Source organism: Tyto alba, unplaced genomic scaffold, assembly GCF_018691265.1.
Source record: "Tyto alba isolate M040663 unplaced genomic scaffold, T.alba_DEE_v4.0 Super-Scaffold_9, whole genome shotgun sequence".
Classification (NCBI taxonomy): Eukaryota; Metazoa; Chordata; class Aves; order Strigiformes; family Tytonidae; genus Tyto; species Tyto alba.
This window is the reverse complement of record NW_024881330.1, coordinates 24482487-24505809: the sequence shown is the minus strand read 5'-3', so window position 1 is coordinate 24505809 and position 23323 is coordinate 24482487. Positions and strand designations below refer to the sequence as shown.

At 41.5% G+C, this 23323-nt stretch overlaps 1 protein-coding gene across 1 annotated transcript in view; it reads right to left on the bottom strand.

Annotated features, from left to right (window-relative positions):
- Window positions 1-3903: 3903 nt before the first annotated feature.
- NIPAL2 (NIPA like domain containing 2) overlaps window positions 3904-23323 on the bottom strand; it is a 51731-nt gene continuing 32311 nt past the window's right edge. The window contains exons 5-11 of the mRNA XM_009967580.3: window positions 22749-22870; window positions 16688-16784; window positions 12236-12371; window positions 9739-9827; window positions 7954-8017; window positions 6521-6615; window positions 3904-6207 (exon numbers count right to left, since the gene is read on the bottom strand). Coding sequence (XP_009965882.3) covers window positions 6113-6207; window positions 6521-6615; window positions 7954-8017; window positions 9739-9827; window positions 12236-12371; window positions 16688-16784; window positions 22749-22870 — 698 coding nt within the window. The 3' untranslated portion in view covers window positions 3904-6112. The remainder of the gene's footprint in view (window positions 6208-6520; window positions 6616-7953; window positions 8018-9738; window positions 9828-12235; window positions 12372-16687; window positions 16785-22748; window positions 22871-23323) is intronic.

The window sequence follows — 23323 nt, the reverse complement described above, 5'->3', positions numbered from 1 at the left end:
AAAAGCAAACAATGACTCATTGCTAGTACAAATTACTAATGGCATTGGTGGATCCTCTACTATGACTAGTAGGATAGGACGGGGTGCCTTCTTCTGCAGATGGGCCAAAGGGTTCACACAGAAGTGCTTGGAGGAGGTTGCTTGACCGGAGCTGTGCAGGAGGCCAGGCCAGATGACACTGAGCTGCCTTCTCGTGTCAGCAACCTGCCGTTATTCACACCGCTGCACCAAATCCTGCAACACATCCATGCACCCAGCATCCAGTCAGAATTGTCAGGACGTGCCTGTTAGTTAACTGTTAAATATTGTCTGGAAAAAACAAACGCATGGGTAACTGCAATGCTTAGTAATAGTAAATCATATTCCTCAGCTCCTTTCCCTTGTAAAACACAGACCAGCTGTTCTTGGAAAACTGAATAGAAGCTCCAGTACTTTGTTGTTGTACTCTACTGCAGTACGATGTGTTACCAGCAGTAACCTTAAGTGACAGGTAAGAACTGCCTAATTAGCATCCTCTGGGCCATGCAAGCTTTGTCTCTTACTCTTGGCTGAGGGCATTAGAGAACATTAGACAGTATAAAGCTCTGGGCCTGGTACACATACTATTGAAACTCAAGATAAACATTTAAATCTTTTTTCAAATGGAGAGAAAAGTCCTGATCCTGTGCTCATGCTGTTCTGGATTTATGCCCACCAGCTATCAAACAGAAGACAAATGACAGTGCTGTTCTTTCAACCAGTTTAATGATTCTGGCAAAAGACCTGGCAGCAGACTCCAAAGATTTCATCTAGGCAAGGCAATGCCTATTCCAAGAGTGGAAATCTCCAACTGGAGAGCTGGCAAGCGCAAGTTGTGCTGGAGGCTTAAATCAATCATTTCTATTTTTCCCAATATGATCTAGCAAAATACAGAAATTGGCTCCTTCATCAATGGCCACAGGCCACTTTTCATGTTTAAGGTATTATTAGTGCCAAGGGCTACAGTGATACTTTGACTTCATGTAAAACAGCCAGTGTTAGAACCACCTGTTTAATCACTCCTTTACAGTAGCTCAACTTTGAAAACTGTCAACAAATGCCTTGTTGACACTGTCAACAAAGAGTCCAGGAGAGCACTGTATATTAGTGGTCCCCTTGGAGTCATTCCTCTGTGTTCATGCAAATCTCCTGCCACCACAATATATTTCTGATTCTGCTGCTGAACACCATCCCCTTCATCGTTACCTCGTGAACTGACACCAATTCCCCTGTCATCGATGACTGAGTCCATTACCAATCAAAATGCTGCTGCAGACTTACACTATTAAATGCACTTTCTCCCTCAAAGGCTTGGGCAAACTTTAGGGGCCTAACTGCAAAACTGGGATTTAGATCAAATAAGAAACTTATTCAGAAGTCACCTAACTCTTTATTTGGGGTTTGATCTGTTGTGTCTGGAAGTTCCTGAGGTGCCAGTAATTCCACTTCTGTGGATACCCAAAATTGCCCTTGATTACTCCAGTGGGAACCACAAAGTGAAGGGAACATAATCTAAGACTGCAGGTTTACAGAGCTTCCTTGTAGGGCAGTACTCTATAAACACTTCCCAGTTCATGGGAATCCCCCTGGCAGTACTACATCTTCTTATCAGAGAAAGCCTATGGTGTGTACCCACCACACATTCTAATTTTCCTGCAGGGAGGACCTGGCAAGAGCTCTGCATGGGAGTCAGTACATGCCAAAGAGGCATTTTTACAATGCTCAAGGCGTCCTGTTTAGCATGCTTCAAAAACATGTTTGTGTGCAGGCTAAGGGGCCAGATCAGCTACATGTGCTCTGAACAGATTTAACACATGACAAGAGGACAAGAACCCTTTCTAAATGGACATGATTTTTTAATATTATAGTGATGTATTTGCCAGTGCTGCCTCCTTGTATATTATAACTCAATGGTTACTTCAGCCAGGATGCTTGGAAGGTGCCTTTACACATCTCCCAGCTTCTAAAGATTGAAACATCTCCCATCTGCCAAGGGAATATCTTATTTCCTCTCTGTTTCTCTAGGCAGAGAATAGTCATCCTTCACTCCCAAATTGTTAAAAAAAAAAAAAAAAGCCAAACTAAAACCACATACAAAAATACATGGTATCACTATTTATTCACTGATGTCCTTAATTCTATCCCAGAACCCAGAAACACTGCAAACACAGAATTTCTCAAACTCCTGAGAATCCAGAGCGCTAAACATTTCTCTAGCTTTTGCTGTTGAAGTGGCCTCCAGTTGTAAATCTTCCAGCTTGGCCCTCCAATAATAATTATGGTAATTAGCCTCTATCTCCTTTGGGCTAGTTGCTAACACAGTCCAGCTGATTTCTCCAGAAGGAATAAACAAACAAATTTAAATACGAAAAAGGCCAAGCCTCAGAGGACAGTAACAAAAGGGCAAACTGAAAGACAGATCAGTCTAATCATCTGCACCACAGTGTCATCAGAGGCAACATTTTTCTCTGCAAGCAACCAACAGTCCTGCACAATGTGGGTTGGAAGGAGAGATCGCAAGGGGAGACCATTTTGAGGTCTGAAGACTTTTCAGTCCATCCTTCTAGCATTGTTTATGCACCTTATAGCAAACAATCACTGGAAAGAAAACAATCTGTCCTTAGAACAAGTTGTAGTCAGACATGTGTGTGGGCTTCTAGTTGACCTTAGGGCACTCCTGGTGCCACGAGTTGCCTATCTCTGCCCCACATGGAGCCACTCAACACTCACTATGCACAACACAGTGAGTTTGGCTCAGGGTTTTGCTTCAGGAGTCAAGCATTTAAACGTGCTTTGAGTTTAGCAAGATGCTTGCTGTATAGTGAAGCTCCTCAGGAGAGAGATAATGTAATGGTTCCCCCTAAAGACTAGAGATCTCCCTCTCCTCCTTTTCCCCTCCTTCCAACCAAATGCTCCAGTTAGCCTGGTAGGCTCAGCTCAGAGAGCTAACCCAGCAAGGAGAAAATAGATGTTTTCTGCAGGGTTAGTGATCTGAACTGTCTCACAGAGATCCACAGGCCATGCAGGACATCACAGCCAGGAAAAAGAGGATGAGACTTTTAGCAGCACTGAACCAGTCAACCATTCATCTCACCAGGTGCACGAAACCACATCTTCAAAGCACAGAATCTCAAGCCTCTACAATGTCCCACCTCTCTCCTTTGGTTTTAGGTGACCAGTGCCCTTTCACACAAACCATGAGGCCACCAAAAGCTGGACTGTAGCAAGGAGCAGGCAGCAAGCCTGCCAGGTGAATGCCAGGCCCCTACCAAGGGCAGAAATGCAAATCCAGTCCAACATTAATGTATTTTTTGCCAGCTGAAACCGTTTGGTAAATGCATCCTGATATTTTACAGCAAAAATTAAACTGCCTCACTCTACTCCAGAGCTCCCATTTCCAGGCCCGTGGCCAGTTAATACTTCATCTCTTACTGCAGCGTGACCAGCAGTGGAACAAGCGCTAAACGAGTCCTGCTGGTTCTGGTCTGTCAAAAATCCCAAGCTGGAGCCTGGGGGACCACGTGAGCTGCTGCCTGCCCACCACGCCTTCCCGTGGTTTGATTTCCTCAGATCCCGTGGAGGATCTCGTCAAGAAAGTTCAGTCTGCAGGTGCAAGTTTTGCAGCTTATATCTGGCCCACATTTTTGATGTCAGGAAAAACATTGCAAGAAAATAACTCATCATTAAAGAGAAAGGCTCCAGAGACTTTTTTGTATTCCAGTGAAAAGACTTTTCTTTTAGCAGGCATTTGTCTGTGATGTTTGCAACCTAAGTATCACAAGCAGAATCTGAAAATGGCATTGATTAAAAACTGATTCTTGAAACAAATCATGTCTTTTTCTTGGCAGAGCAGTAATGAATTCTCATCACTGAGTTTTTCCGATCTTGTAATACATTAATTAGTTGAAACGTCCTCACATCTCAGAAATCATGTCAAATCACAACTTTTAATTGCACTTAATTCCTACCAGTGTTTTGCTCCATAAATTAATCTTAATTACATTCAAGTTTAAGGAAAACATTTTAACCCTTATAATTTTTATATTAACCCACAGGAAGAAAAAAAGTGTTGTTCAAAAAGAAATGCAGTAGTTTAAAATAAATAACTTTTGCCATGGATTTTTACATATGATTTTTTTTCTTTAAAGAGAAAATCCTACACCTGGTAACCCTTATTACCTCCTCCAGCTCTCCTGAGTCATGGAAACAGATTTCAGGAAGATGCCCAAGGCCAATTATTTAAAAAAGAAACAAAACCAAATCCTTTCACCCATTTGTTTCTCAGGTCACAGAATGAAAACCTGTAGGCCTCCTATTTCCATATTTAGCACACATACTCACTTGAGACTTAGAAAGCAGCTTAAATTTGACTTGCTAAAGAAAGGTAGAGGCATGCCCTTACTCCCTGGAGAAAGTATACAAAAAGTATGTCTTTTTTTTATTTCAAGCTTTAGAAACTTGAACTCAAGCTGTAAGAGGGGAAAGGAAGGCCACAGCGAGGCAGCTGGTACAAGTAAGGTGCAGACACAAAGTCTTGTCCTGTGCCAGCTGGAAGAGATCCATGTTGGAAAACAGCTTCATAAGCTCCCCCTGCACCCTGGCTCCCTGGACACTGCTGCATAGGAAAAACTGCAGCCCTGTGTGTGCTTTGTAGGGTTTGAAATGAAACTGCCTTATGGATCTTCAGCTGTACCTATTTTAAAATGAAATAAACAATTATTTGGGAAAAAAAAAAAAGAGACCTAATTTCCTCATATCCCACTGAAACAAAATATACACAGCTTATGGCCCTTATCCATTACTGCAGATTAATTCAAACCTAAAACAAGTGTCTTGTCCAAGTTGTGAACATTTTCCAAGAGCACTTTCGCCTGTTTCTGCAGAGGAGGTGTCTGACACCAATTGTGCTGGCAGAGGTAGATCGGTGCTACCAGGCAGGGGTAAGTGGGCCCCTAATGAATGCCCAGAAGAACCTTTCTTGCCAGAAGGCAGGAACTGAGGGGCACCGAGACCTCCCAGACCTGAACGCAGAGCCTGTACTGCCATGCTTCCTATCACTGCTGGCTCTTCAAAGCAGTGTGGGGACACTACCATGTAATGAAGGAAAACTGTACTGTTAGCATGACATTGTGATTCTGTTTTTTACAGCCTTTCCTCATTGAGGATTACAAGTGGTTTAGGAAGGAGGCAGGAGTAGCCCTACCTTTCTTTTTTGGGAGTATTTTTCCAAGACGCATCAAGGGAGGGATCTTGGTTATCCCATTCCTGCTGTTGAACTTTGTTCTTTTTTCATTAAAACCTTGTTTTCCTTAAAACAGAGGCTAAACCTCAGGCTAGACTACACTAACAGATAGTATATCCCAGCCCAGTCCAGCCCAGTGCACAGGACTCTCCTAGGAGGATGTAAATTGTCAAGCATAGTTCCATATCTCTGCCTTGGTTGGCCACCTCAAATGTGTGCACGTACCTATGTTTATGGCAAGCGCTCTCTTCCTTCCCCCTCCTCACACAGCTGTTTATTTCTTTGGAAGATAAGAGAATTAATCTGATGGCAGAAGATATTCAGGATTTTCCCTCTACACAAAATATAAAATAATTTGTGTACATGTATTTATGTATACTGTATACACGCCCACAGTTTTGACTCCTGAACAGGAAAGATCAGATTTTTAAAGGGATTGTACATATAGAAGAATACTTTGAAGTCACTTATGAAAATTATTCTCACTTCCCACCTTTGTCTTTAAGCTTCTACACAGATCTGAGGGGTTTCAAAGGGGTATTTTTATAATCCTGTTCTGTGCCTATTTGCATTTCAAGGCAATTAAGTCTCTAAAAATATCCCCAAGAGGCATTGATACTAGGACAATGTTCCATTTCATTAATGGTTATTTAGTTTTTCTTAAGGCTTCCTTTATGTTCAGAATACATTTGGGACAACCATGGGATAAATTAAGTAGGATTAAATAATACTTTGACTCATCAGCATACAGGACTTCAACATATACTTGAACATGTCCAACAAAAAGGCACTGCTGATCCTAGTTCCAGTGGTGTTCCTCCTGCTAATTGGCAAGTAAGGTGCTTTCTTCTTTCAGCTTTGACTTTTCACCGAGTCGTCCTCATTATTCAAAGTGCCATAGCATGAACTGTGAGAATCTGGTTGTATTTTGCCTGTCAGTTTTTGTCCTAAGGAAATGGGGTGAGAGAAGGGAAAAACAACAATTCTGTGAAGAATTTTAATAAAACAAATCCCCCACCAATCCATCATTTAAACATTCTTTGCTCCAGTAATCATTGTTTTCATTTGACTGGTTGTAACAATAGCTTGGAAAAACTCAGAAAAATTCTTTGAAAAATCTGTTGGGAACAGGAATAGAAAGTAAGGGAACAGTATATTTATTAAATATGACTACAGCACATTTGTGACTCAACTCTCCTAGGTCATCCCATTATCTGATATCTCATTTTTAAACAGAGACAGAAAAAAAGCCCTACTTACCAGGAATATGTCCACAGTCAATAAAAGGAATCTGTAAATGCTCCTCTTTTTTATTTCTTGCAATTATAAATACACCAAGGAAAGATAGGAGACACCTGCAAAATAACAGTGGCATAGTATCATTAGAAACAGTTCACTGCATCTGAGATGAGAATTTCTTTCCGTATTTCTTTTTCAAGGACTTCCAAACCCAAGCTGCTCAGCTTATAAAGAAACTTTTCTTTCTGGCAGCTCTATAAATTCATCTTGGGCTCCCTTTCAATCTAGTTTTTGCCCCATGAAGCTTTATTATCAGTTCCAAAGGCTCTGCAGGCAAAATTACACTTTCAGCAGTATATACCTAATCAAATGCCTGTGAGTGTGAGACCACAACATTTGAATCCCTGAGCAAACCTTCACAGAGCATCTAAGCTAGAATTCTAGCATTTGCAATTTCATTAACAACTCAGTCTAGCTACAGACAATCAACATCTCTGTTGTTTTTCTCATTTGACTGTGTGTCTCAGGGGCAAGCTGTAAGCCAGAAGCAATGAAAAACTGCTATGCTTGGATAAATCTTTTATCCGCTCTGTGTTGAACACACAACCACTGATTCCTGCCTGCCAAATACATGGGTTGAATTTTCTCATCTCCATTTTTTGTCACTTTTCCTGCAGTCAGACAAGATAGCTGTTATGTGCACTTACTCCAGTCCAGCTGCAGAGGACAAAGACGTCTGTACCCATTAGCCCTGTTCATTTGACAGCACTGTGGCAAAACACCTCCAGCAGTTCCAGGAGATGCTTTAAACTATCTCATGCCCGTTATCAAGTAATTACCACCTGTCCCCACAGCTGTTATGGTACTGGTAGCCAGCAGAAGGTTTGTACTCTCACAACACCTAGGCCCTTCTTCAAATATTTATTTTTAACAGCTTCTTAGCACACTCTGAACTCTTCCGCAGGCATGCTGTGTCTTTCTTGGCACAGGAAAATGGGGGAGAGATATATAGTACTTCCTCATAGGCCAGCAACTCATATAATTGCCCATGCCCAGTGGCAGCAAAGACCAGCTGGACACGCAAGTAGAATGTAACATAGGAGGAGATTTCTAGCGGTTGTAAAAGCACCCCCTATAACATGATCTTTGTTGGAGAGCAGTGATTTCTCCTTCCTGCTGCAGGAACACATGCTGCTGTTTTTTCATTCCATCATGAGATTAGTAGTTCATAAGTGTCTCACATTTTTACATATTTGGATTCAAAACCAGGCCTCCAAACTCCCTAAGCACAGACATCAATCTTTCCTTTAATGTTTTTTTATCCTACTATAATGGCTATTCCATAAAACTTTAATAACAAGACGGGTTTCTTCTTACCGAGAAAAGAAGGGATTCCGCAAGGCAATGCTGTTTCAGTACAAAAGTTAGTGCAGATTTTCGGCCGATACACTTACCCGAACAGAAACATGAACACACTCAGCAAAGCTGCACTTTGGAATTCCCGATAAAATATGACCCCTGGAAAGTGACAGAAACAAGAATTACAGATCTTGACTGGCCTCCAAGTGATATGAATTACAGCTGGGAGGGTCAGGACCAGTGTCATGCTCAGAGCAAAAAAAATCCCAAATAAGGTATTAATACACATTGTGATGGGTTCACTTTATGTGCCCATATTCCATTACCTAGGCTTTCTCAAGATGCTGTATGGGACTGGAGAAGATTTAGTCCATCAGATTGGAGCATGTGCTGTGTTAGTAACCACACAGATGCAGGTATTTTTTGCATTGTCAGCAACAGTTTTTATGCAGGTCAAACTCAAGGTCTTACTCACAAAAAGAGTCATACCAGTATAGCTAACAGGTTCTTCATGGATTTAGTTAAGCCACTCCAACAGACCATGTGGACATCTTAACTCCGATTGGGAACAGGTTTTCCATAACTAGCTGTGTCCCTGATGTTTACACCAAGTTAAGGGCTCCAGCAGCCAAGTTTGCCAAATCTTTCTGGCTGAAGGGATCACTAGCTCTTTCTGGTCACCCCTCTTCCAGGAATTAGCACCTCTGCAGTGGAGGTGACAGAACCAGATGTGTATCTGGATCTCAGCTGCCCCAATTCACAGCTGAGTATATTAGCTTTAAACCACTGATGAGCATAGTTCTGCTTAGAAACACCAGAGTGTGAACCAGCACAGCTGAAGCATGATTGTATCTTCAAAGGCTGTAACTGGGGGTGGGGGAATCGTGAGACAAGGTACCTTCTATGAGCACCCCAGCAAGATTCAGCAGAGGTTGTTCTTCTAAGCCCTGCACTGGTTTAACTAACCTGGTGCAAATGCATGTGTATCCAGTCTCAAAGCTATTAAGCTGTTCCTGAATAGGTACTTTTAAGGAGGCACAAGGCCAAATTCCCCATATGGTCACAAGAACGCAACCCCCTTTTGGCACAAGTCTCCTCTCAGTCACAAAGTGTAGGTCTCTTCTAACACAGGTGCTGAGGCAATCTGTGTGTGAAGCTAACTCCCCTTCTCATTAATGGCAGCTCTGCATGAGAAACTCCTGCACTGCAATGACAGGAAAGCCCCCAGTGTGTGTTAAAATGAGTCATAAATGTTCTAACAACATGATCATTTTGGCTCATTGCTGATACAGCATCTTAGTCGTCCTCCCTGCTCATGTTCTTACGCTGCACACCATTTCCAAGATTTGCAGTCCCTCTTTAACAACACTGAGTTCAAAGTTCTCACCCAGAATAAAATGTTAAATGCTTAAAAAGTCTTTGGAGTCATTTTATTTCCTTCACTTAACCTAGAATTCCACCTTCTGAAACGGAATATACACTAACTACTATGAAACACAGCTGGTTGTCATTTGAGTAGTTTGCCAGGCTGTTAAAATTACTCTACCAGTTCGGATATGGAAAGGCTAGTGTGCACATGATAAACTCATTTACTGGATGTCAAGATGAGGCTAGGATAAATGCAGGTACTTCTAGTAAGCCATCAAGGCACAGTAAACCATACATATCAATTCTGGAAATGCTAGAATTTGTTTATTTTTATTTTGGTTCAAAAGTTGTGAACTTACTCATTTTTCAGAACTTAAACACCTGCCATTTAGGAAAAACTACTTTTTATGAAGACACACATGGATGGTTTGTGTTCCTGTTCACAGGCAGTGATTCTTAAAAAACTCATGTTTAGAAAATCATTCTGTAGAGGCAGAAGGCCAGAAACAAACCTGAAATGATGGCACTGGTGGTGAAGAACACAAAATTAATGGGCACAACTGCTGTCGCTTTGTACAGATACATTGCTTGATTCAAGAACCTGAAAGATAAGAGTTATTGCACCTCATGCCTGCAGGATGTTCATTGCACTTCAAGTCAGGTTAAGCCATTTTGTCAGTTTAACAATAAGTGTGATCATTTCTTACTACAATAGCAAGTAGCTCTGAACAGATGCATATGTGTATTGAATTTATTTTCTCGGTTTGACTATGCAAACTACAAACAAATAGGCAAAAGCAAGAAGGTTGGCATGGATTCTTCTGGCCACAGGCTGTCATTGGAGAGTCTTTTGAAGCATTGTTGGAAAAAATTTGTCTGCCACAGATAAAGGAGGAATGCTAGGGTATTACTGCTTATAGTCTGCATCGGTTCCTAGAAGGAGTGCTGCCTGTGAGCAGCCAGGGACAAATTGCTCTAATTTAAACAGGTTGTGTAAGGGTATATGTCCAGCACGGACATAAACATGCAAGTTCTCGTAGGAACTGTTTCACTTTGCTGAAGTCCACAGTGCTGCTACTGCTCAATCCAACCTGGCTAAAACACATTTGTATGTTTATCCATGCAATCATACCCCAGACACACTCTGTTCTGCTGGGAAAGTCCAGGAAGGTGGCTCCAAGCCTGTTCTCCTTTGGTTGGAAACTCTTTGCTGCGGTCCTCAGAATGGCAACACAAACCCTCACCAGAATCGTGAGCAAGAGCGTGCAGGGCCACAGAAGTGTACACTGCACACACACCTGCACGACCGGGACACTGGCCACAGAGCAGCCTGCACAGTATGCATCAGCGGATAAAAAGGCAAAGCAATTAACCCACTTGTACGGAGACCCCAGCTATCAACATGTACCCACAGGGTGATGAACCATGAGTGTGAACTCTTGGATGCACCAGCAGATACTTTGTTATGTGAATGGTTCATTCCAGACTGAAAGAGAAAAATCAGGAGGCTGCAGAGTGTATTCAAAACCTATAAAAAGAACCACACTTAAATGTTTCACTGGTACAATATATGTGCAGTAAAAATCCAAGCTTGGATCTGTTTTAGCCATTAAAGTAATTGCATGGTTATTTTAGCAACTGTTGAACAGTCTCCATGGTGCTTTAAAAATAAAGAAATCCTACATATCCACAGGATAGTCAGGATTTTGAAGTCATTGAAAACACCTCATTATTTTCTCCCATTTGCAACAAACTTGGTCACAGGGACTAAAACAGTGATACCAAGGCCCAGCATTGAATCCAGGAGGATGTTGCAGCACAAGCTGTTCTGAACTAACACAAGACAGTCAAATAAAATAAGAGAGGAAACAAATAAAATGGAAAATTTAGACTGACAGCACTGTCTCTGTTAGAAAATGTATCCAAGAGAGAAGAGAGAAAGAGACATGGAGCCCAGGGAACGAAATGGGCACATTTCACTTCTGTTTTAATTTTGACCCAACAAAAGAAAGAAAGAAAAAACCGGCAAGAAGGAGAGGTTAATTCAGCAGCTTCCTATTTACCAAGCTTTTATTTCCTATTTTAAATGCCCTGATCTGTTCTCCCAGAGAAGACAAGCTGGACGTAAATCACTCTATAATCTGTTACAGGGGAGTTCCTGAGTCAGCCATGGAGAGTCACTGCGTAATAACGCATGGACTTTCTGATTCCACATGGGAATGGTATGTTCTGCCATGAGAAAGCTGGGTTGGCTCTTCTACTGGAAAATAATCATGCAAGTAAACACTCAGACTCGCGCTAGAGCAGTCTAGATGAGATTACTGAATGATGCTATCAGCACCTGAAACAGAGGGCCCGGCATAGAGGGAATGGACTCTGTTCAGCTGCAAGCCGTATTTTACCATGTTGCCACCCCCAGAAATCTGCAAAGGCAGCATAAAACAATCACTTAACAGGCCAGAGGCCAGCAGGAAAAACTTGCATGTCTCCTCCACACTGAAAGTTAACTATTTCCTAAAAAGGTACATACAGAGGTACAGGGTAGCAAAGCTCAATATCCAGATTTAATAGAGTCAGGGAGAAAGCTGGGATAAAATCTCTTCTTTTGTCTGACTAGTGACATAAACTGGAGGAAAGAGATGCATAATAAGGGTAAACATGGCCATTTGATTATTCATCAATGAAGGTTTCTAAAAGCAACGCCCCAAAATTTACATAAACATAGATTTCATTTAATGAGTTCAAGACCTGAGCCAAAACTAGAAGTAAATTTGGGAAGACCTTGTATAAGGTGATAATGAGAGAAGGTAGCTTCTATAATAATAATCAATTATAAGCGGAGAAATAAAGCCTAAATAAACAATATAATCAGCTGTAGACAATTCATGCATCTGTCAAGGCTCTGCCAGGAATTTGTTGTCTTTAAGTGCAACTTGTATCTGTACTGAATAAAACTGACATATAAAATGTCAAATACAAAGGTTAGGTGATAAGTAGAATCTCACTTACTTGACTTGGAAAGCACAAGAAATTGCCATTAAAGCAATCATGATATAGAAAACAGGATAGGTTAGTTGCATTTTCCCCTTCACAGAAAGCGTTATCATGCTGGCCACAGCCTTTACAGCAATGACAGTCATGGATGCTGCAAGGGAAAGGTAGAGATTAGCAGGGCAGGATACACTGCAGTGACCTCAGAGCATCAGTGAGGGAGGGCAAGGTGCCAGGTCAGAGCCACAGGTCTGATCACCTAAAAAGACACTGAAGAAGGATTTGGGCACCTAAAACCAAGTATGTGATTTTATAAATGCCATTAAGCTACTGCCTAAACTCAGAGAGGCCTTAGCTCCGTATGTGTGCTTTGTGTTTTGATTTAAAGTTCTTGCAGCACTGAGGTCTTCAATCCTGCATCTACCTAAAGTTTCACCATTTTCAACGGGGTAGCTGAGATTAGAGTCAGATAAAATCTTGCAAGGTAGGACTCGTGTGCGTGAGCGAGAGGCTGAGCTCAAGGTGAGGAAAGAACTGTATCCATTTCCCAATGCTGGGAATATGCCCTAAACACTGGACTACCAGTTGGAGGTGGTACAACAGCCTCCACATCTTCCAGACATGCTTTGTTTAGCTCCAGCTGCTAATTTGGAGTCCATGTTGCATTATTCAGGAGAGGTCTGAGAGGTCTCATTATCTCTTCGAAGCAGCTGGGACACCTCCTAATATCAGCCTGCATGTGACACTGACAGCCTAAAATAACTCCTCACCCTTGGGATTTCTCTGCTGAGACAGGAGCTGGCCCAAGCTGGCCAAAGCTGATTGCTGGGATCACATTCTGAAGTACCTAACTCTCTCCACGGGTTATGTACAGAGAACAGACAACCAGCACAGGGTTCTGCATTTTGTTTCAGGGCCCAAGCTCTTAAGACCATTTATTGGATTTATCCCACAGAATAGAATATTTCTATAGTGTGTTTTCAATCCATGTAGTCACTGTCATTGTATCACCACAAACAAATCTCAGTCAGCAGGCAATGGTTTTAATATATGTCACCAGTTCAGAGAAGTCTTGTAATACACATCTTTTCTAAGAGGGGCTGACAGTTCAGCTAAGAGTTACTTCAGATTTTCGTTTGGAGTGCGCTCTTGGTGTGTTGAAGCTAACCCAAGTATGATTACTGCAAATAAAATGTAACAAATTAAAAAGAAACTAAAAATGATAAGAGGAGTCAGGGTGCAGAGGTGACCTTTGAAGAAAGGTAATTAATTGTCAGGAACACCACCCCCCAGCTGGGATCCAGTTCCACCCTCTTCCAGAGCTGAGGAGTGTTGGATTTCAGCGGTCTGATTCATCCTCCTGTAACTGCAAAATTCAGATTGGCAAGGAGAGCTGCACTGTGGAAAAAGTTCAGGCCAAGGGCTGAGAGAAAAGGTGGGGGAAGAAGAACAAATTCAGGTCTGTGGTTTTGATTGCAAGCATTTTTCTTATAGCAAGTCCAAAAGTTCAGGGGGAGTTTAAGAGTTGCATACATCTTGTGATGATCCCGTTCACCATCATGAAATGCACTGTTTTCATGACAACCTTTCAACCAAGTACTTCACTTCTTGCTCTGTAATGGAAATAGGTGGAGTGGTTTAACAAACACAGCAGTAAAACTCAGCAGAGGAGGTCAAATGCTGGCCTGCAGTGGTGCTAATGGTACGATAAAAAAGTCAAAAATTACACTCAAGCCTCAATAAGCAGCCTAAATAAAAATTGAGGTTTGCACTCTAACATGAGGGAGTTATTATTTTAAAAGAACACTTGCAGGTGAAAATTTTAAAGATTGCTGAAAAATTGTTTCTGATGGAAGGGCAGCTTCCATCCCTTGAAATTTTCAACAAACCAGAAAAGAAAGCACCAGCTTTTTAGTTGGTGGTTTTTTTTTTTGTTTGTTTGTTTGGTTTTTTTTTTTTTTTTTTTTTGTTTTTTTGGTTTTTTTTTTCTTTTGGAAAGTGGAATAGTCTTTTTAGTTAAAGTAACCCTGGAATAAGTTTCAAAACCTAGGAAATGGTTTTCCTATCTCAGATAGAACGACCTCCCCTAAGGCTAGTGTGACAAATGACGCCACTTTCCAGCTGTTAGGGCAGGAAACTCAGAAATCCCACTTTAATCTGAAATATTTTCCCCCAAAACGTATGATAACTCCCAGTATATACATGAGGTAAGATAATTCTCACCAAACGTACTTACAGAGTTGTACTAAGCAACACATTTGCAGATTTTACAATCATGTCTGTGTTTTCTTCGTAATGAAAGTAGCTCTCATATCCAGTGAAACACAAAGGCTGCCCTCTCTCTAAAGAAGCCTTTCTATATCCAGTTTACATCTGTACAAACCCTCCACCAGGAACATATCTGTTCAGATATGATTAAAGGCAAAAATCCCCTTCCACGAGCTGCCACCAAGACCCCAAGCCTCAGCTACCCGCCCTGCAGCCAGGGCCTGCCGAGAGCAGTGCACGTGTCAAACGGCTGGGAGCAAAACTGCTGGGCCCCTTCTCAGCTTCCCCATCACTTTGCTCAGCAGAAAGGTCAGAGACCAAGCAGAAAGCTCTAAGTGTAGCTTTGTGGGGTACTGTCAGGCACCAGGACAGCTGCAGGAACTGAAGCCAGCCACAGTTCTGGGTCTCCTGCTCAAAAGAAATGTCCATATTTCAGAAGTTCTCACGAACCAGGATTTGTTTGTTTGTGTCTTTTTTAATAGAGCAGAAATAATGACATGTTTTTCCTCAGACTGCATATGCTGACCAAAACCTCAGCAGCCTCCAGCTGAAATTGTATTTTTGGCTGATTGCAGCCTGACCACCAAGCTGCAGTTAGTGCCTGCTGGGGCATGGGTTTGCAGCCTTGCTCCTGTTCAGCAGCTCCACGCGACCCTTTGGCACTGGTGGCATCAGAGCTGGCAGGCTCCACAGCAAAATAAGCACACAGGGTTACACAGCCCAACGGGCTGGTTCTCCTGGAGCCATGTATTGACCTTGCTTGGGGCAGCCATCACGGCGAGTCTGCCCAAAACTGTACAGAAAAGTACAGAAGCCCATCTAGGGATCTTCAGGCTTCCAGTTATTCAACAAGGAGGCTGGACCCCCTCATCGGTCAGGAGTGTGCAGTGCTTCATGCTCCTTATGGCACAGTTGGAAGCCGCAGAGCAGCTCAGGCGAGCTCTGCCAAAGCTCCTAGGCTTAGGTAGGAACTGGGGGATGGCTGGTCTCACACTTCACTCCTCCAAATCAAGAGGAGTTGAACAGTTAGACCTAAGGCTTTTGGGGTTCTTCCATCTCTGCCTCATGCAGGGAGCATGGGAAATCCTTCAAGGCTTCTGCAGAGCTACAGATCCTAATATTCCTAGCGCTGGGAAACTTAAATGGGAAGACTGTCCTAAAAAGTTGATCTGGAAGTCTGAGTTTTTCAGCTGGGTAAGAAACCACTCAGGGATCTGAAGGCAGGCAGTTAATAAATCTGTAAGGGATTTTCACATTCAGTTAAATCCAAATTGTGTAACTGGAAAACTTTAGTGAAATTCTGTTTTATCAAACCACTCATAACCAGCTCCATTACAAATGTGCTTTGTAAGTCTTTGCAGACTGATACATGCGCCCACTGAAGTCAGTGAAAATACAGCCACTGACTTCAGTGGCACACCTCAAGCGCCTCACCTTTCACTATAACCAAAGAAATGTGGTCTCCCATCAGGGTTTCATGAAGAGGTGACAAAACAAGGACAGGAGAAGACACAGGGTGGTGACAGATTCTTAATATATGCCTGCAAGTGGCAAGCTTTAGAGATAAACCTCCTGACATTTTTCAACTGATTCAAGTTTAACTTTATTGAAAGATGCCTGATAAAATGATCTCCCTTGTTTCCCTGGGTATTGATTGTGGCAACATTAATCAGAAGACAAACTTCAGTGGCTGAGTTCTTGTTATGCTTCTGGAAAAGTGGTAAAGTATGAAATATTGCATATGCAAAAAGGCATAGATAATTGAAAACGAAGTTCCCATACAGTCACAGCATATCACTGCATTTGTTTATGGAGTGCTTACAAGGTCTTAAGCTGCTCTGTTTTAAAGAACTGACTTTCACAGCCAGCTTGCTCTCCAAAAGAAAGTTTCAAACAGTCCACTTTCCCAGGATCTAAAGCTAAAGTGTTATTTTAAAATTCAGAATACCTTCACACATAGCATATTAGTTTTGGGAAATCTGTAAAAAGAAATAGTCCCAGTAATAAGCATGGAAACTGTGTTTCATAATCAGCTTTTCTCTTCAAAAAGAGACCACAGTAAGAATCATGTGAAATGTTTCAGTGATTCTCCTTCAGCACACTGCTTTGAAATGGCCCTTATCTAAACTAGCTGCAGAGACTGAGTGACAAGGAATTATCAAGTAACAGACAGGAACATTGAAGTGAATAATATGTTCTTACCCAGTAGTGCTACCATCATTAATAAAACCACGATGTGTTTCACAGCCTTTCTTTTGTAAAAATAGAGGAGAATGCAGAATATTATAATTCCTAAGATCTGAAAATAAAAGGGAAGAAAGTTAGAGCTGTGAAACTATGTAATAAATGCTTCATTCAAAGTCTTTCAGATGTCACATTCATTTTCTCTGCTCTAACAGTTCAAAGAAGAATTACTTTATTAAGCATCTTCTGCTAAAAACGAACCTTATTGCCAGTTGACTGAACTTTCAAACAATTATCATTTATCTTTCCTATTATAGAAAAAGTTAAACTTTGAGCATTTATTATTTCTTTAGTTTTTCTTCTTGCACTTCTAGATATATTTTGTCACTGATAGCATCGAGAAAACCTTTCTAATGTGACAGTAAAGATACCCACATTTATTGGTACTAATTCTTACAGAAACTCTGTTTATAATTCCTATCAAGTAAAGCACTTACTTGGAGGAACAGCAGTCTCTCCTTCTAGCTATGGTATTCCTAGTGTCACTCTTTGTGACATGCAAGCTTATTTTTACTACCCTCTTTGCCCTTCTCCCCAGTCCTACTAAAAAAATCCCCCCAAACACTGTCTTCCTGTTAAAACTTTCTGCCATACGTCGTAAGGAGGAAAACATTTATTTCATGTGGCGGTTCTCCAGTCACAGGTACCTGTCAGGAGCTTACCTTGACAAGCTCAGTGACACGCTAGCAGACCACACTGCAGGACACCTGCAGCTGCTGAATCAGCTTTTCCTACACTGTGCATTGTCCAAACTTGCTCCTTCAATAACATCTGACAGCTAAATGACAGACAGTTAAATTTACTGACTTGCTGTTAACGTGTCTCTTTGCAGATTCCTTTTGTAATTCTTGCCTTTTGCCATCTCAGAAGTGTGGGTATTCTCCCTTCTACCCACGTTGCCCAAATACCCTTCTATGCCTAAAGAAAACAGCAAGTGCAAGAGCCAAAAACTTCTCTGAAGCCCAGAAGATTTACAAAACCAGGGATGATGGACCTCTGCACTGAGAGGTGCTCAGAAGCCTGGTAGCCTTAGAGGCAGCATGAAGGAAGAGAAACTTGTTTGTACATGTTGGAAAGGAATCAGATGGGTGAAATAAGAGAAAATAAGATTGTCATCATTACTGGATATGGTTATTGTCATTTTTTGACAACAAAACAGGCCATAGAAAAACCTCATATCTATTTCCTTGGTTTTGTCATCAGCACACTATTTTATGTTTTATAATGCCACTCCACTCTTAAACCAACAGTCACCATAAGACACCACTAGACTCAAAAATACCTGAGTGTTGCGCTCATGAAATTTTCAACAAAGTGACTGAACAGTTACTAGAGACAGTTATATAATGTAACATAGCCGATTTCTCATTTTGGAGAGTGACTGCAGCAGGAAAGCAGTCATCAGCTACGTTCAGTTACTAAATTTCTCTACCAAGCTGACACCTCCCCCAGTTTAGTAATGTTCAAAAATATGAATAGAACATAATTATGCTTTAATTCGTTTTTTATTTACCTTCATGCTGATCCCCTGTTCCCAAAGACAACTGAGAGACAATTGCATTTCAGGACATTAAAAACACAAATTTAGATTTTATACCACTGTTCTTTTAAAAATGTAAAATATTTATCACAAGATTAAAAAAAAAAAACAACCAAACAAACAAACCCCAAAACAAACAAACAAACAAAAAAAACCCAAACCAAACCAAACAAACAAACAAAAAAAAAACAAAACCAAAAAAAAAAACCCCAAACCCAAAGTGTTTTGTTTTATTTTGTTTTTTTTTGTAAAAAGTATTGGATATAATAAAGCATTTTTGTTGTTTTTTAAAAAAATACATTCCTGGACTAATCCTTATTTAATAATCTTTTCAATCTCTTGTGAAGTTCTGGTCTCTTCTCCCTCCAGAACAACATCCCTCCCCACCAGCCTTGAACCCAGAGGTGAAATTTGGGCCACCAGCTGGCAGGAAAGAGGCGTTTGCCTCAGTCTCACAGTAAGTAACTTGGCCAGCCTCCCCAGCTTTATTCAACAGTATAATACTGGGTATGTCTAAATCAGGAACCAAGGCAAAAGTCATATTGAGATCTGTAGACATGTGAGCTTGTCTTGGCCTCCCTGTGGAAAACTACAAGAGGGTTTTGAGGGAACTCGAGAGGAGAAGTAAAGGTAGCAGCTTCACTCTTCATGCCACTGGCAAACACATTTTAGGGCCAGAGGGGAATATCGCATTATCAGGCTGCAGCTACAACAGCCTCCAAATAGCTTCAGTTGCTGTTTTGACAGTGAACAATTGCTAACAGAATAGAAGAAAGCTGTGCTAAATAAATATTCTGCACATGGAAAGGTACCTAGGCTAAGAAAGAAGTTCCAGAGATGTCCCAGGTATCCTCTTCCCTGATGTACCAGTTCAGGGCTGGCACACAGGATGGTGTGACTCGGATGAGGCCATGGCACCAGGTGACACGACACTGTGAGATCTGCTTCCCCCCCCATTGCAAACCCATCACCTCTCCCAGACCCTCGGACTAGTCACCACAGAGTGTGTAGAAACCCATGAGAGAGCCCTAATGCAGGCAGCCAGCCACACCACAGGTACTGATTAATTTTATATCCCCTAGACAACTTTAATCACAATGCCAATAAAGGGAATCACCATCATCTGCCCTGTCACTTTGATTTCAAACTACGCAAGAACAATAATCCAAAAACAAGCCCAGGGACAGTCATTGGCTCAAACCAACGCACCATAACACCAGCTCTGGTGTTCCACTCCCTCTTTCACCTCATGCTGAGGTGCTGAGCACCACCGACCTCGACTGAACCAAGTCATCATTGCTGGCTCTGTCCGTAAGCCCTCTGTCAGTCCTCTTCCTGTCATCAGCTCTATGTGCTTGGCTGCTTCTGCCTCCTAGGAATGCCCCAAGAGTATCATTGGTGGAGGGCCAGAGATGGCAGTCCTGTCGCCAAACCTGGGGAGAAAGCTGATGTTTGCTTTTCAGGGCTATTATTTAAGTCTACTCAGCTTTGTCAAGTCTCACACACGAAGCATGAAATTCAAACAATTAGTTCTCGCCTTGTGCTGCCCAGGAGCCAAATTATTCTTCCATGGCTCTCTGCCACTCGGTGACCTGCCAACAGGTCACTTTTAATCACCAGACAAAGGAGAGGCCATCACATTGAATCACACTGCAAGCAGAGTGCATGGCTCCTAACAGGACCTCACGCAGACAGGGACCCTCCTGGGGTGCCCCAGCCGTTGCCTATGATTGCCTCCTGAGAATTACACAAAATAATGCTCGCTCTCATAGTTGATAGCTGTGGTAGTGTTAAATACAAAGTCCAGGAATGGGAAGTGCATAGATTATATCAGCTTCACATATTCTGTTTAGAGGAACTGAAGGAATTTAACCTGCTTACAATCATTTTTGCTATTATAACTAATCTCTACTGAAGTCTCCACAAGCCCATGTCTCATCAACATTTTTTAATAATCATGATGTTTTCCATGTTTCTAAGCATTACCAGAAGGCACCAGAACCAAATACTGCATCATCTACCTCAACTGCTTTTCTGGGATATACGGCAACATAGGGGCCAATGAACTAGGAGGGTTTCTAGCCACTTTGAAGGAAAAGTAGAAATGCTTTGAACCTGATTTTACAGAGATTAAATATTAACAACCTAATACTCACTACGCTTCTGTTTAAGGAAACCTAAGAGCTTCATCTATAATTGATGTCTTCTGTAGTGACTCAAAGTGCACATAGGCAAAACAGAAAAAAACCAAGCTAGGATAGTCATTCTTGCTCAGACATGATTATGCTACTGCAAAGTCTCAGAAGGTGACTCAAAGTTGTCTCATGTGGGAAATAAAGGCCATTTCTGCAGAACTCCTCTGATGCCAGTGGGGTGTCACATGGGGATGGTTTATCACCTACACAGAACATTTTGTACCACTGGGGCTTTGTATTTCTCAGCAGACCACACTTTGGGGCTACTTTTAGAAAAACATTCGGACTGCATTATACTATTGTACTGTCTCCTTGCTATATATTTATACTGGAAACTATGCAACTTCTGCTGCGATTTTTTGTATCTCGGCAGCCAACCTGTGCTAAGCATTTTACAAACAACTATGAAGAGCTAGTTCCCTGCCCAAATAAAATGTTTACAGCAGGGTTTGCTTGAACTTCCAGCAGCATACCAGGATGAACAAGCCGGTATCTCAGAGTCTCTTGTGGAGCCTTTCACTCCTCCCTCTTCTTTGGACAGAGGAAGCTCAGAACAGATGAATCCAGGGAGCAGAAGGAACAAAAAAGTTTGATATGTTGTTGAGTCAACAAGATTTTCTGTGTACTTGCTCCATCCTTCCCTGCAACCCATGCTGTACATATAGAATTGGATGCTGGATGAGGCAGGGAAAGAGGGAAGAGGTGAAAGAAAATCCAGAGGTTACCTATCACCTCCTCATAATGTCTTCTAAGAATATAGCACAGTCTTCCTAGACATTCAACAGTGTTCTTATTAACTTTTCCTGAAACAAAGTCAAAAAAGTCCTCAGACAGGGAAAAGCTCTCTTCTAGCAAACGGCTGGTTTTAAGAAAATATGAACAGCATATGGCACAGAAATATATAGTGTCACTGGGTGTGGATGGGGAGTTTTCTCTCTCCACCATCTCTACACAACTGGGTGAGTCAGCAATTTTAAATCAGTGCCTAAAATGCCCGGCTGTTTTAGTATCCATAGGTGGAGCTGTATGGTAGAGGAGGATATTCAGTAGGAAAGATCCTCCCTCCAGTGAGCATGGAGCCCCCTGTTCTGAACCCCTTCCTAATGAAGTCCATCTCGCTCTGCTGATCACATGGATTTGCTGAAGCTCTTGCTGCAGCTGAAGCTACCCTTACTGAATACCCCAAAACTCTTGGACATTGCCTTCAAAAGATTCTCAATTGCCTGACTGAAAGTGCATGTTGTGATTTACGCAGCATGATCATTAATTTCTTCCACTGAGCTGTACTACCATCTTTCAGGAGCTTTTAAAATGAAGAAAAAGATGAGCAAGAGGAACAATATTTTTTGTGGTAGCATGCACTTTCTGCTTAATCAGTAGTCTCGTGAATAGTTAGATGTATGTAAAGTCTGCAGGTTGGCTAAAGATTAAGGTCCTTAAAATGCCTACCCAGTAGGTTTCTAACTGAGCTGCCTACTGAGAAAAGCCTGGGCACTCATAACTTAACCCAAGAGAGTCACTTTGTTGGGGAAGAAGTAACTGCTTCTGAAACTCCTATGTTGCATCTTTTACATCCAGCTGGAGGAACAAATCTTCATCATTCCAGAGGAAAAAAGATAAATTTCTCGCACTCATTTTGGTCTTGTTCCTGGTGCTAATTAAGTACATCAAGGAAGAGGTACGGTATTTGAAATTTGTATACAGATACTTTAATCAAAATGGTATTTTTGTATTTGAATTCAAACTCAGGTTCAGATTAACCTGAGTGGCAGCAAAGCAGGTCGCCTCTCCATATCTCAACTCCATACAAAGCTCCTTTCATCCAGGCTTAACAACATGGAGATAAAACAGAGTGATATGAAAGAAAAAAGAAGGACCAACATCATATATAGCCTGATTTTAAAAAGCACAAGACCATCACATTCCAGAAAAGCACTGTAAATTAGTGTACGTGCAGACAGTGTTGCATGAACACATCTATAGGAAATATAAGCAGTGCCAATAGTTGTTTTCCCTCAATCCCACCAAACCCCAAAATATTTCCACTCTTGTTAATCCTGCACAACTGTGACTTTCCCCTGCACGTAGTTTGAAAGACATTTTTTGGTTCAGCATATTTTTGGCTTGGGGATAAAGGGTAATGACCCAGATTTGCTCTCTCTCTTATGAAAATCACACAATTTGCCTTCAGGACCAGTTTTTCTGCCACTAATTAACAATGCTGCAAAAAGCCCAATAACCCCAGTTTTTCTGATTTAGAGAATAGTATGAACCAGATACTCACCAAATATACCAAAAAAGGCCAGCTCACTAAGTAATTCTGTACTCGTCTTGCTGTGTGTTCTTGGGGAACATTTGGAGTGAATGTCACTAACAAGTATGTCCCTGTTATTGTCAGTGTTCCTCCTTTAAAGAAAAGGACACCTTATTTTGGTAATACAATATTTAGTAAACATGGTCAACCTTGCTCTCCAGTTGAGCTGTAAATAGTCTCTAGAAGAAAATATAAGTCCATTTAATCAGATCTGGTCTTAGGTAATTGGGTTGCCTTCCATCTGTAGTTTTATCTAGTGTAATTTTTATTAAAGACTCAAAGGATGTTGGAAATATCAAAAAAGCTGTCAGTAAAACCTCATTAATTAGGGTTCCAACTCAGCAATGCATTTTCAAATATTCTCAATTCTAATACCAAGCCCATGACAAAGGAGAATCAGTCCTTTGTATTTCTCAGAGGCACAAAGCAGGTCACATAAGCTTATCCCAAACTGAAAGGACAAGATGCTTATTGAGGCAGACAGCTAGATCATTAACAAGTGTAAATAAACATAACTCTCCCAAAGTCAGTATGGCCACAGAGAT